Source organism: Danio aesculapii, chromosome 6, assembly GCF_903798145.1.
Source record: "Danio aesculapii chromosome 6, fDanAes4.1, whole genome shotgun sequence".
Classification (NCBI taxonomy): Eukaryota; Metazoa; Chordata; class Actinopteri; order Cypriniformes; family Danionidae; genus Danio; species Danio aesculapii.
In genome coordinates, this window is record NC_079440.1 from 19,325,101 (window position 1) to 19,339,674 (window position 14,574).

Here is a 14,574-nt window from a genome sequence, read left to right on the forward strand (position 1 = left end):
TCGCAAAAGATATGTGAACATTTCATGTTACTTACACATTCTTATTCCAAATACATGTGAAATACATTTGAAATACAATCAGATTTTATTTTAGAGAGCAGGCATGAGGTTTAGCTGTGTCCTCTGTGTCATTTTCTGTCTGATTCAGGCTCAAACTGATACGGCTAACAGCTATTCTGACTGACAGTGTTTGTTTACACGGCGGAAAAAGTGCGTGCTTTTAGGGGCGTGACGGTTTCCTGGTGATGTGTAGCCAATCACAGCCCAATTACAATCACATCACAATCACAGCTGAATCACAGCACATTATGTTAGCTGACCAATCAGAGCCCCTTGAGGGCGGGCCTTTCAGAGGAACTAGGAAATATGAAAGTCATTTCATGTTAGCAGAGAAGCTGTATCTAATCAAAGTAAGATATATAAAAAATAAGGTGATTTTCTAAAAATGAAGCATGAGCACACATTGCTTTGCATCTTATGAACACAACCAAGCCTTAAAAATACACTCTGGACCACCTCTTTAAAAGTTTATTTTAATAAAAATAAGTGATGCACTCTTGGCAACCTGTATCTTCGGTATGACATGAGAGTAAGTAAATGACAAATTACTTTTATTTATTTTTCATTTGAACTAAGACATTCAACTGAAAACAAAGAAGAAGAATCCCATACTTTCCTCCTCTTCCTCGTCGGTGCGACTGAGTGTGTCCTGTGAGGGCTGGCGTGAAGGTTGGCTCTCCTGCTCCCAAACAGTTCCTGTACCAGTGTTAGAGCGAGACATGGTGGCCAGACTTAACCTGTATGCAGAAGTGGATGTGCCAACAGTACTGATGGAAGTCTTTCCCTGGTATGCTGAAATAAAATGAAATAAAATCAGAGAGATCTCTTGGACTTTGCGTTAAATATCAAAACTCTGGGTCAAATGTTAACTTAAATATATATAAAAAAAAATCAATACTCAGGATTAACGACTAACAGGATACAAATCGAGATTATCCAAAATTCTATTAAAAGGCACAGTACGTCATTTTTGCAGATAGAGGGCGTACATTCACAACAAACAGGCCTATTTTGATGACAACGTGACTAAGTGTGAAATCATGAGAGTTGTGGTCTTCATTACATCCGACAGGACTCATGCAGAAACAATTTTTATGGTTGGGCTAAAGTATTATAGACTTATAATCATCGAAGTCATCGTAGTAAACACTGTAATCCGCAGAGTAAGGTGGAAAGCTGTCAAAGTGAATCAAAACCTATGAAGCAATTGCTGATGAGAGACGTGTGAGCTGTGGCACAAAAGCAGCAAAGCTTTTATTATGCCGCTGTCTACCACTTCCATTTCTCCCAGTTGTACAGGGAAGCAGCAGCATTGTTTTATCATACTAAATGGATGCTGTCATAATGCTGCTCTGTACAGTCTTATAAAACACACAACATATTAAAGTATGGCGAAACAGGACACGGTGTCATTACATAAAATTTTTCTTTTTCTCTGGATCAAAACACTTGTGATAATGTTTGTACATAAGCCAACAAAATATATAAGACTGTGGTTTTTGTGTTTTTTTTTATATTGACAAAGCCAGTTCTCACCAGAGCCACTGTGCACAGCCTCTTTCAGGATCTTGAGCTCATTGCTGAACTCAGCAAACAGAGAGCTCTTGCAGAGGGAACGTGGGATAAAACGACGCTCAAGTTGCTCTGCAATGTGGTGACGGGCCGTGATCTCCTCCTGAGACTCAGCCGGCTGGGTCAACAGCTGAAAGTAGAGACATGAAGGAACAAAGGGAATTTAGAAAATTTAGAAAGAAACCATCATTCACTCCTACTTTTATTAATGGAGAATAAATAAATACAATAAGTTACAGACTACAAGTATCTTGGCATGGTCTTGAACTGTAAGCTTCGCATCTGTATTACTGTCATCAGGGGAAATATTCTGTTTGCCTCAGCTTTTAAATACAGACAAAGTTTTCTTTTATACCACAAGCAATTCGATTTTTAAATAGTCATGGACTATGAAGTCAGCAGGTCTGACATTGTATTTTTTGTGATATGATGACCTATGTTTTACAATACAGCAAATCACTTTCCCCATGGGGACTGATAAATGTTTCCTTACCTTATGAAGACTTGTTCATTAAAACCAACCATACCAAAGTAAGGAAAAAAAACTGACATTCTCGCAGCAGTAAAGGGAGATTCTATACTACATACAGTGCATCCAGAAAGTATTCATAGCGCTACACTTTTTCAACATTTTGTTATGTCACAGCCTTATTCCAAAATGGATTCAGTTAATTTATTTCCTCAAAATTCTACACAGCCTTTGCAGTGAAGCTCTAAATGGAGCTCTGGTACATTCTGTTCCCACTGATCATTCTTGAGATATTTCAGCAGCTTAATTGGAGTTCACCTGTGGTAAATTCAGTTGATTGGACATGATTTGAAAAGGCATACAACTGTCTATTTAAGGTCCCAGGGTTAATAGTGCATGTCAGAGCACAAACCAAGCATGAAGACAAAGCAATTATCTGTAGACCTCAGAGACAGGATTGTTTTAAGGCACAAGGCTGGGGAAGGTTACAGAAAAATTTCTGCTGCTCTGAAAGTTCTAATGAGTGCAGTGGTGTCCATCATCCATAAGTGGAAGATGTCGGGAACCACCAGGACTCTTCCTAGAGTAATTGGGGGAGAAGGGCTTTAGTCAGAGAGGTGATCAATAACCTTCTGTGGAGAGAGGAGAACCTTACAGGAGGACAACCATCTGTGAAGCAATCCACCAATCAGGCCTGTGAGGTAGAGTGGCCAGACGGAATGCACTCTCCGCCTGGAATTTGCCAAAATACATCTAAAGGACTATCAGACCATAAGAAACAAAATTCTCTGGTCTGATGAAACTAAAATGGAACTCTTTGGAGTGAATGCCAGGGGTTACGTTTGAAGAAAACCAGGCACCGCTCATAACCAGGCTAATACCGTCCCTACAGTGAAGCATGGTGGTGGCAGCATTATGCTGTGGGGATGTTTTTCAGCAGCAGGAACTAGAAGACTAGGCAGGATAGAGGGAAAGATGAATGCAGCAATGTACAGAGACATCCTTAATGAAAACCTGTTTCAGAGTGCTCTTGACCTCAGACTGGGGCAACGGTTCATCTTCCAGCAGTACAATGACCCAAAGCACACAGACAAAATATCAATGGAGTGGCTTCACAACAACTCCGTGAACGTCCTTGAGTGGCCCAGCCAGAGCCCAGACCTAAATCCTATTGAACATCTCTAGAGAGATCTGAGAATGGCTGTACACCGTCGCTTCACATCCAACCTGATAGAGCCTGAGAGGTACTGCAAAGAGGAATGTGCAAAAATTCCCAAAGACAGTTGTGCCAAGCTTGTGGCATCATATTCAAAAAGACTTGATGCTGTAATTGCTGCCAAAGGTGCATCAACAAAGTATTGAGCAAAGGCTGTGAATACTTAAGTACATGTGATTTTTCAGGTTTTTTATTTTGAATAAATTTGCAACAATTTCAAAAAATCTTTTTTTCACATTGTCATTATATGGGGTATTGTGTGTAGAATTTTGAGGAAATAAATTAACTGAATCCATTTTGAAATAAGGCTGTAACATAAAAAAATGAAGCACTATTAATACTTTCAGGATGCACTGTATATATAAACATAGCAGCCTAAGCAGAGCTCTGGTATGGACTTTTATGTACTCCTAACAGTTGCACCACATTAATCACAAAGGTTCCCAAAACGCGCCTTTAATATTTAAGTCCAAATATTTGTGGTCTAAAAGAGATTACTGCAGCTTGTACCCATGTTTTGCCCTATAGGTCTTTACACAATCTAACAAATTGTATAAATTTGTATGATCTCATTTATACATTTTAGTATGATTCGCTGATTTCGCTCATCCTTTATTGATGGTTTTAGGGGTGGGGTTTTGAGGGCATGCTATAAGAAATCATACGATTTCGTACAAATTAGCCAAAAAATCTAAAAAGTTACAATTTGGTGTGAGATTGTGTTGGATGACAAGACCTCTAGGGTAAAACATATGGCAATAGGTAAAATATTTTTATTTCCTAGAGATCTGGCTGCTTATAATTATAAATTATAAATATGTAAAATAGGTCAAATAAATAAAACTTTTATAACTACAATTTTGTGGTGTAGGTGTTATTCACAGTCTTAAAATTGATGTGTTCAAAATAATTCATATATCAGTTTAAAATTTTGCTACTCTCAAAATACTGTATCCATCAACCAATAACAGAAACTCCACACAGGTTTTACAAAACCTTAAAATCAGCTTACCTTGCACTGTATAAATGGACGCAGTAGAATGAAGATTGGAATTCGTGTGCGCACAATAAAGTCAATGAAATCCCAGAAAGCCAGGCCACCAACTTTGCGCATGGCCATTTCCTTGACTTGTAGACTCAGCTTGTACCATTGATTGCCCAACTGTCGTTCAAAACAGACTAAGACAACCTTCAGAGCTAGTCAGAGTAAAAACAAATGCACAAAGTGTAAGAAACATGCCTTTAAATTTAAAATCTCTTTTCAAAATGTTATATTTTCCCTCCATCTACACTTCTCTAGTACCAAGATAAGCTGCTTGGCTGGTGGATTCAGCAAGCCCTTCTCTACGGAGGTCTTTCCCAGTGTCCCCTGGGGTGGAGCAGTGAGCAGGAGATGCGTCCAGAACGAAGTTCTTAGTCCGGGATGTGCTGATAATGCGTGGAGGCAATAGGATGTTAATGACTGTCTGCAAAAGTAGAAATACCTCTGGTTGCTCCAGATGAGGGCTGTCTATTAACAAAAAACAAACACATTCTATATTAAATCACTTGAAGCATGTTTAAATAATTAACGCAAGATGTGTTAGTGGAACAAAAAATGTAGACTTTTTTTATTTTATAAATGTGTACCGAACATATTCTCATGTACGAAACAATCATGTTTATATAGAATATTTTCTGTTCTTAAATGTTAATGGTTGTTCAAACACTGTGGCAGACCTTTACTTCCTGAGCCCACAGTCAGAACAAATGGAATTAGGAGGTTAAGCAACATCCCCTCACGCCTCTCCTGATTGGTAAAGGGGGAGATCACATGACTGAGTGGGAAGTCGTCCTTTAAAGCCTAAAATTGGAGGAAGACATATGGCCATCAAATAAACTAAACTGCATAGTGTGTGCATAGTTCTTAGGGAGGAATGACTAGATTATACCTGGATCTGCATGGCAACCAGACGCACAACTGCAGTGCTGAAGGGAAGTGGAGGAGACAAGTACGGACTCAGATGTAACAAGGGAAGTCCGTCGGCCACGCTAGATGGCCCCACGACCCCCATTACCTAAACACATACATCAATATGTACAGTAAGCGGGTTGTTGGTGTGATGCTGCATTTCCACTCTCACACAAGACAAAATGAATATCATTATATTATTTCATTATCTTATTATAATTTCATTTAAAATGAGATTAGATTCGATTCAACTTTAATTGTCATTGCACATGTACCAGGCAATGAAAAGCAGTTTAGGTCTAACCAGGAGTGCAGTAGCAGCAAGTGCAGACTATAGGTATAAGTTATGGAAAACTATGAATCAGAATCAGAATCAGAAAGAGCTTTATTGCCAGGTATGTTCACACATATGAGGAATTTGTTTTCGTGACAGAGCTTCTACAGTGCAACAGGATAACAGAGACAGGACAAAAAACAGATAATAAATATATTTAAAAAAAAATAGAAATAGAAGTAAGTAGTGATGGGTAATATTTATAGATAGATGTTTTATGAACATAATATGCTAGCTGTATTAACTATAGTCAGAGGTTTACAAATAGATGAACCGTACAGGTTGCTATTAATTATCAGGAATATGCAAATAGATACGAACTTAATATACAGGTTGTCAGTGGTAGAAAGAGTATTGAAAAATCATACTTAGGTAAAATTACCATTACTTGCCCAAAAATGTAGTGTATGTGGAGTAAAGGTACCTGTTGTAAATATTACTCAAAGTATGAGTAAAAAGAAGTCCTTTTAAAAGTACTCAAGAATAGTGAGTATTACGTCGTAAAAAGCTGATGCATTTACATGTAATTTGTGGATACATGTGTAAACGTAACATTCTGTAGGGAATTTAGTTATTGCCCAGCAGGCACACAACGTCGAAAGACGTTAATATTACGTTAGATTTAGGTTGTGATGTCAGGTGACCAAAATTCAATGTCTGGCCAGCATCTAAAGACAACGTCATTTTGATGTCCAATAACGACGTCAAATGACGTTGATATTTGATTGATTTTAGGTTGTGTTAGAAAGTGACCAAAATCCAACGTCAAGCCAACATCTTAAACCAACGTCATATTGACATCAAATACTGACATTTATTCGTCAGTTATGGCAACCAAATACAACGTCAGATAAACGTCATAGTGGTAATGTCCATATAACAATAAGCTGTAACATCATTATTAGACATTGATATTTGGTTGATTTTAGGTTGGACGGTGGACATTAGTGTCGGCATGACGTTGACTTCTGACGTCAACCCGATTTTTATTTCCAAACAAAATACAACATCCCCACAATGTTGGGCTACAACTTCAATCAGACATCATGTTGATGTCTTGTGCCAGCTGGGTGTTTAAGAAGAATTATTCATAATTTCATATAAACTAAAGCACCCTATATGAAGGTAAGTGTTCAACAATGAAGATAAATTACTAAGTTGTTTTTCTGTCACACATTCAGACATCAGTCTGAAAACTACATAAACAATTTTTACAAAAATTTGTCAAGTACCCAAGAAGATTCATTCATTCATTCATTTTTATTCGGCTTAGTCCCTGTGTTTTACAAAAGCGGATGCCCTTCCAGCTGCAACCCAGTACTGGGAAACATCCATACACACATTCACACACAGACACTACATGGCCAATTTAGTTTATTCAATTCACCTATAGCGAATGTCTTTGGACTGTGGGGTCAACCGGAGCACCCAGAGGAAACATAGAAAGAACATATAAAGTCCTCACAGAAATGCCAACTGACCCAGCTAGGACTCGAACCAGTGACCTTCTTACTGTGAGGCGACAGTGCTAACCAGGACTTAATTTGTCTACCTCTGTCGTAATATGTCTATTAATGTGCATTTTACTAACTATTATACATTTACTACTAATTACATTAACTATACTATAAATATATGTATGAAATGTGCATCTATTAACACATTTGCATCTCTTATCTAAAAATTTTTTTAATTGATGACACTAATGAGAGTGACTGAGGTGAGTTTCATGAATGGAACCCTTCCCTTACAGAAGATAAATAAATAAATAGTTTGACTTTAATACAATACCGATGAGATTAAGTAAATTGTTTAATCTGTGGTTTAGTTTAAAATAACAATAACAATTTTGTGCGTTTCATGTAGCCTTAATCTCTGTTTAAAACCCACCAAAACGCCTAATTTTAGGCTACACTAGAGTCATTATTATTTTACATTTATTTGTAAACCTAGTGTGTTTTTTTTAAAAATGCGTTAAAATGTGTTTCACTTCACTTCATAATAAACATTTTACATTTTAATCAATTATGGCCTTTGATTTTTTTTTTAATGTAGACTGTTTTTTCAGACCCTCCAAATTCCAGACATCTTATCTCTAAATTTGAGGGTTTCTTCGAAAGCTATAGTGCAGCTCCCACTGAAAGGTTCAAAGCTACCTGGGAGAAAGACTTAGGGGCTGAGCTTTCTGCAGACACATGGGATAAATGGCTGGAGATGATACGGTCCTGTTCAGTCAACAGTAGACGTCAGTTGGTCCAATGTTCAGGCATTGGAAGTCATCTTCACCTCCTACATTTCAAATGTGGATTGCGGATATGATTTTGGCAATACAGATTGAAAGACTGAAATTTCTGAGGACTCATTCTATTGAAAATTTTTTCAGTGTCTGGGGTTTATTTCTTAACTATCTGGATAAATCAACCAGCCACTCAACCTCTGTGGATTCTTCAGAGACTTAATTTACTTTTTTTACCAATTTAATTATTTATTTTTTTATTCTATTTTCTGTTGTCACCTGCTAAACTATGTTGTCATTGTTATTTTGTTCATTGACTCATTGTATGGGATTTGTTCGGGACAGTGCCAAATGTTGTGTGTGTGTGTGTGTCTGTATGTGTTTCTTTGTGGTTGTTCTTGAAAAATCCAATAAAATATAATATAAAAAAATATAAATATAAAAAAATATAAAAAAAATATTTTAAAAATATAAAATATATAATATAAAAAAGAGTAGATTGAGAATGTTAATAAAAGTCTTTTGCAGTAGGGGTGCGTTTCACCACGCTGCCCCCCTCCCCCCCGACTTTTATCCGCAACACCTCTCCCTCCTCTAGTAACATGCTGAATCCCTTACCCAGATCTGTTCTGGGACCTCGCAATTTACAAATTAAGCATTGGTGCTGAACACTGAGCCACCGTGTTGTCCTACCTAGGAAGATAAACATCTCAAATAGGACATCAATGCTGGCAGGTGTTTTGAACTCACAAGGTTGACACAGACGTTGATTAGAGATCGCAGGTGTGGAAGGAAGGAGATGATTGGCTGGCGATGAAGTGTCAAACAAATCCCTTCAATCAGACTGCTGGCTGCCTCCCACTCCACCTGTCGCCTGCAAAAACAACACACAGATATTCATTTTACACACACTTGCACAAGAAAGACATTCAACATGTTTTCTGTTACTAGGGAATGAACTGAACTCCATGTGGAAGGTATTCACAGCACTTTTTTCCACAATTTTTTACGTTTTAACCTTTTTCTAAAAAAAGCTCAATTCAATATTTTCCTCAAAATTCTTAAAACAATACCCGCATGAAGGAAGTTTAATACCTTTGTAAATATTTAGAAAAATAAAAACTATTTTTATGTACAAATGTGTTCACAGCCTTTACTCAATACTTAGTTGATGAACTAATTGCAGCCTTAAGTCTTTTTGAGTTTGATGCTGAAAGCATGGCACACCTATTTATAAGCAGTTTTTTTCCATTCTTTTTTTGCAGTGCCTCTCTAGCACAGTCATTAGATCTCTAAAGAAATGTTCAATTGGGTTCAAGTATGGGCTCTGGCTGGGCCACTCAAGGACAATCAAGTTTTCTCATAGCCATTCCTTTGTTATCTTGAATGCTTGCTAAGGGTGGTTGTCCTGTTTAAGATAGGCCTTAACCCCCATCTGAGATTCACAGAAGGTTTTTCATGCTTTCTGCCCACACCAAACGCAACATGACAGTAAAATAAATTCCAGCAATTCAAAGCGCAGAATAATTTATAATCTAATTAATACTAAACCTCTTTTACATTATTAGAAGTACATGCTGAGTGCCTGATTTTTTTGTTGGTTAGTACTGAGTCACAGTTCTAACATGCAATCATATCTTATCGGCAAAATATCTTCTTCCGCTTTTAGTTTAGCAATAAATGTCACACTAAATGGTATTCAAAGTCACATCAGTAGCATTTAAAACTAAATAAAGCATATAATCAGCACACAAGGGTGTTCATTGTCATAGTAGTTTATGCTGTTGTTTAAGAGTTCAATCTTTCTTTCATCAGATAATATAATTTTGTTTCTCATGGCCTGAGTGATGACTTTTGACAAACTCCAGGCAGGCTGTCATGGATTTTGGCCACTCAACTATAAAGGCCTGATTGGTGAAGTACTGCAGAGATGGTTGTTATTTGGATGGTTCTCTTCTCTCCAGAAAAAAACGCTGGAGCTCTTTCAGAATGACCATTGGATTCTTGGTCACCTCACTGACTAAGGTTCTTCTCCTAAGGTTCTTCTAAGAATCTTTGCCATTGTGCTCATTGGGACCTTCAATCCTGCAAAAATGTTTTTGCACCCTTATTCCAGATTTGTGCCTCAATACAATCCTGGAGGTCTAAAGACAATTTTTTAGACTTCATGGCTTGGTTTGTGCTCCCTACGCACACAAAGTATAATGCGCAATTTTGTCTCTATGGAAAAAATCTATAGACAGGTGTGCCATTCCATATCATGTTTAATCAACTGGTTTTACCACTTCAATCAAATTGTAGAAACATCTCAAAGATGCACATAGGATGCACAATTTTGAGCTCAATTTGAGTGTCATGACAAAAGCTGTGAATACTTCTGTACAAGTGATTTTTTTTCCACCGTTTCTGGTTTCACCATTTCCAAGACAAATCACCACACCACAAAAGCAAAAGCCATCCATTACATCTCAGCCCCACTTTACACCTGGTATTAAGATGCAATTTGGTTGATTGGATCACAAGTAGACACAAGAGAGGAGACACATTATTGTTTACACCTGGCATTTAAATGCATATTTTTGTCCCTTTTTGACCATTTTTCACCACTTAAGTGTAAATGTAGATGAGGAAATATTATAGGCATAATATTAGTATATATTTTGAAAATTGCTCACACAAGCTCAAACATTTTACATACTACACACTCATAAAAAATTGTTTTATTAAAAAATTCTTTATTAATCAAGTATTTAATACAGCGTTTATAGAATTTGAAGATTTACATATATTATTTTCTACATTTAAACGAATTTAACAAAATTTCAGAACACTGAAAGTAATTAGATTGGCTGTCTAAAGAAATAAATTAATTTATTATAAGGGATCAGATATTTTCATTGCACAAAAAGATCATACAGCATGAAAAACCTAAAACTATAAAGTTGTAAATTTTATTTTAGACAAAATATTAACTGCTGAATTGTAGTCATTTAGTTTTTCTCACATCATTAAAATAAGCCACAGAACTATTTTGAGAGTGTACAGACATAAAAGGAGACAAAGCATAGCTGTACAGAGAGCTACATCTGTTTGTGACCCGCAAGAGGACATTTGCTTTGTTCCTTTTTAAAACTCTAATTATTATTTACTCAAAAAAAGCAGCCTCCTCACTACAACAGCAATCCAATTATATGTGTTTTCAGTTACCTCCGCATGTGAAAAAAGATCTGTTCCAACTATCTGGGATCCAGCTGCACCTCAAACAGAAGTAAGTGATATCCTTTGTATTTGTTAATAGCATTTTGAACTAATTGTCTCAGAAATGAATGTGAAAGTTTTACGGTAAGGGTGACTAAAGTTAGCGTTGTCTTACTGACACAGTAATTGCACTTTGCCAAAAATTTTTGAAAATAATATTCATTCATTTATTTTCTTTCGGCTTAGTGCCTTTATTAATCTGGGGTCGCCACACAGGAATGAACCGCCAACTCATCCAGCATATGTTTTTTACGCAGCGGATGCCCTTCCAGCTGCAACCCATCACTGGGAAACATCCATACACACTGATTCACACACATTGACTACGGACAATTTAGCCTATTCAATTCACCTGTACCGCAGAAAATAATATATAAAACAGTGTTTTCAATAAAGAAAACCCAGTAAAATCGATATGTAGTTCATAACTGCTCGAAACACCACAGCTGCATAGTGTCAGTACACAGCTATAAATGAGAATGCTTCAATCGTACAACAGGTGTCCCAGTGGATGTTAAATCATGTTAATTTGTACAGTAACTATGATGGATCTCCCTTATATCTCCATAAAGCACATGTTAAAAGTGTATTTATGTGTGGCTCATTCAGAAAGGCTGTATAAACACCATCAAACAGCCATTCGGAATACTTCCTGGTTCAATCTTAACTTTGGTATTTATGACTTGACAAGGTGAGGTTCTGGTGAGTTGCTGTCAGTCATTTTGCTGTGTTTATCTAACATATGACACTGGATATCCTTCTGAAGTGGACATGCTCCAATAGTAGGCGGGAAGAACCACCTCATTTGCATTTAAAGGCGCAGGTGCACAACAACTAAAATTCCCTTTGACCCAAAAACCGGCATTTTTAACTGGGTATAATAAATAATCTCATGGGTTTTTGATCTGAAACTTCACATTCTGGACACATTCTGGAGACTCAAAAGACTTATTTTACACCTTAGGGGATAATAGGAGCCCTTTCGGACTCTGTTTAAGGCTGTGTTTAGCATGATCCACTTGCATTTGAATTAACGGAAATGCATCCTAGCACCTGGTGTAAACTAGGCCTTAGAGATATGATACCATTGAATGGAACTCCACCAGAGCAGACACAGATGGCTGAGGGCTAGAAAAGAGCGTAAGGACATACCTGCTGCACAGAGCCTGAGGGTGAACGCACCTGAGTGTGGGCATCTTATGAATCTTGTTAAACATGCGGTCCAGCCTCTTCAGAATGAGGATGAGGGCAGGGCGAATGGCTTCTGCTGACCAGTCGGTAATGGGTAACATCTCTGTAATGTAGCGGCGCAGCCCTCTGCTCTCCATAGTCAGTGTGTCGTAAGGGGCCAATTTGAGAAGCGAGTGGGCAATTTCGGCCAATCTGGAAAACATAAGTGTTAAATTGTACATGTATGCTTTGACTCATTTACTCCATCACAGTTGCAATCCATGCTTATTAAAATTCCTTGAAAAATGAACTGATTACATGCATCACTGATGGTGGTGGATTACAGGATAGAGAAAAGAGAACATACTCCCATCACCAACAATGGGACACCAGTTGAGATAGTCAGCACTTTCAAGTTTCTTTGAGTCCACATTACTGAGGATTTGACATGGAATGCTCACACAGATGCAGTGCTGAGGAAGGCACAATGCCTTTTCTTCCTCAGGCGTTCCAGGAGGTTTGGAATGAGCCCCCACATCCTCCGTTCGTTCAAAACCTGCACTGTGGTGAACATCCTGACTGGCATCACCACCTGGTATGGAAACAGCACCTGCAGCATCTGCAAAGGTCTACATAAAATTGTGCAAACTGCTGGGTGCGTGGTAGGAGGTGAGTCTCCCTCCTTCCAGGACTTCTACACCAGGCGGTGCATGAGGAAATCCAAGAGAATCATCAGCGACTCCAGCCACCCAAGCCATAGACTTTTCTCTCTGCTACCCTCAGGCAGACGGTTCCGCAGCATCCGGTCATGCACCAGCCAACTGAAGGAAAGCTTCTTCCCACAGACTATCAGGCTGATGAACACTTAACATACCTCACACGAACTCTTTCCATACCCCTCACTGCATACCATCAAGATGTAACATGCACTGCACTTTAACCAATTCTTCCTTACAACTACAATAAACCTACAATAATTTTCCACCAACCATCAGACTTTGTGTACACCTATTCATTATCTTCTACGTATTACTATCAACATTGCCAATTGTTTATTTATTTAAAAAAAAATTTGGGAGTATTTTGTGGTACTACTGTTGTTGTATTTTGCACTGTTGTTGTATTTTGCACTGTCTGGAGCCAGCACCTAAGCTTTTCGCTCATCATAGTACACGTGCTGCTGATGATGTGACAATAATAGTGATTTGATTTTGTTCATGAGTCTGTACAACATCAACAACTGTCTAATTCTTTCCACACAAATTGTAATTACAGGGAGGACAGACTGTCAATGACTAAAGGTGTATTTTGCACAACAGTATGTTATGATTTCAAAGCATTTTTTGGACATAATTAGTTTGCTCGGTTGCTCGACGAAAAAGCTCAGATACATGTAAAAAATAAGGAACATGTGGTTGAGATTATGAGATGCCAGATGCTTAACGTACTAAAGTACTGAGGTTTTTTGATGATGACTGGTGACGTATTCTCAAATTAGACCCTTGCAATTTCCAGAAGATAATAAATTATGATTTGTTTCCCTATTTTGTAATTGTTCAAATATCAAGACATTTTAAGTTAGAGCAGCATTTACAGACATCTGTGTTAGATCATACTGTATATCTGACCAGCTCAAGACAGTCGAAATTTTTATGCCTTTAAGAGTCATTTACACTTCTATGTCTCTGCAATGTCATAATGGCCAACATCAAAACAAGAACTCAACCGTTGTGGAAATTTCAAGTCTCACAAAAAGTTTGAATTACTTTTTTGTTGAAAAACATGAAAAGACACTATACCATAGAGAGCGGGGTTGAAGTCATACTGTAACCCCAAAAACTGCTTTGTCCATTGGACAAGCTTATGATTTGTTGATGACAGGAATATAGGCATCAGTTCCACTGCATTTGTCTTTTGTTTTCCTACTGAGAACCAAGGTGTGAAAGACCACTATCCATGACTTGTGAAACTTTTTTATGGCTCAAAATCCCAGAGAAAGGATGGAATTTTATAGACAATTCTATTATTAAAATATAGCAACTCTACTTCATATCCATTCTCATAATTATTAGAGGAGCAATGGTACATAAATTTATCTTCAACCATCACAGTAATCCTTCAGATTGGAATGTTTGACTTATTTACTGTCACAATGAATTTCCATGGCTGGTGTGCAGTTTTAAAATGACACCAAACAAGTATCCAACCCAGGCTCATTGGAGATACATGCCCAGAGCTACATTTTTGAGAACTACAAAGTTACTGTGCTACATTTTCTCATATGTTCCATAAACCCACCAGAGGCCAC

At 37.6% G+C, this 14,574-nt stretch overlaps 1 protein-coding gene across 1 annotated transcript in view; it reads right to left on the minus strand.

Moving 5' to 3' along the window:
• LOC130230614 (protein unc-80 homolog) overlaps window positions 1–14,574 on the minus strand; it is a 116,043-nt gene that overhangs the window by 14,032 nt on the left and 87,437 nt on the right. Inside the window, exons 52-59 of the mRNA XM_056459727.1 lie at window positions 12,279–12,479; window positions 8,589–8,712; window positions 5,249–5,374; window positions 5,037–5,160; window positions 4,621–4,827; window positions 4,330–4,514; window positions 1,597–1,762; window positions 673–852 (exon numbers count right to left, since the gene is read on the minus strand). Of these exons, the coding sequence (XP_056315702.1) occupies window positions 673–852; window positions 1,597–1,762; window positions 4,330–4,514; window positions 4,621–4,827; window positions 5,037–5,160; window positions 5,249–5,374; window positions 8,589–8,712; window positions 12,279–12,479 (1,313 nt within the window). The remainder of the gene's footprint in view (window positions 1–672; window positions 853–1,596; window positions 1,763–4,329; window positions 4,515–4,620; window positions 4,828–5,036; window positions 5,161–5,248; window positions 5,375–8,588; window positions 8,713–12,278; window positions 12,480–14,574) is intronic.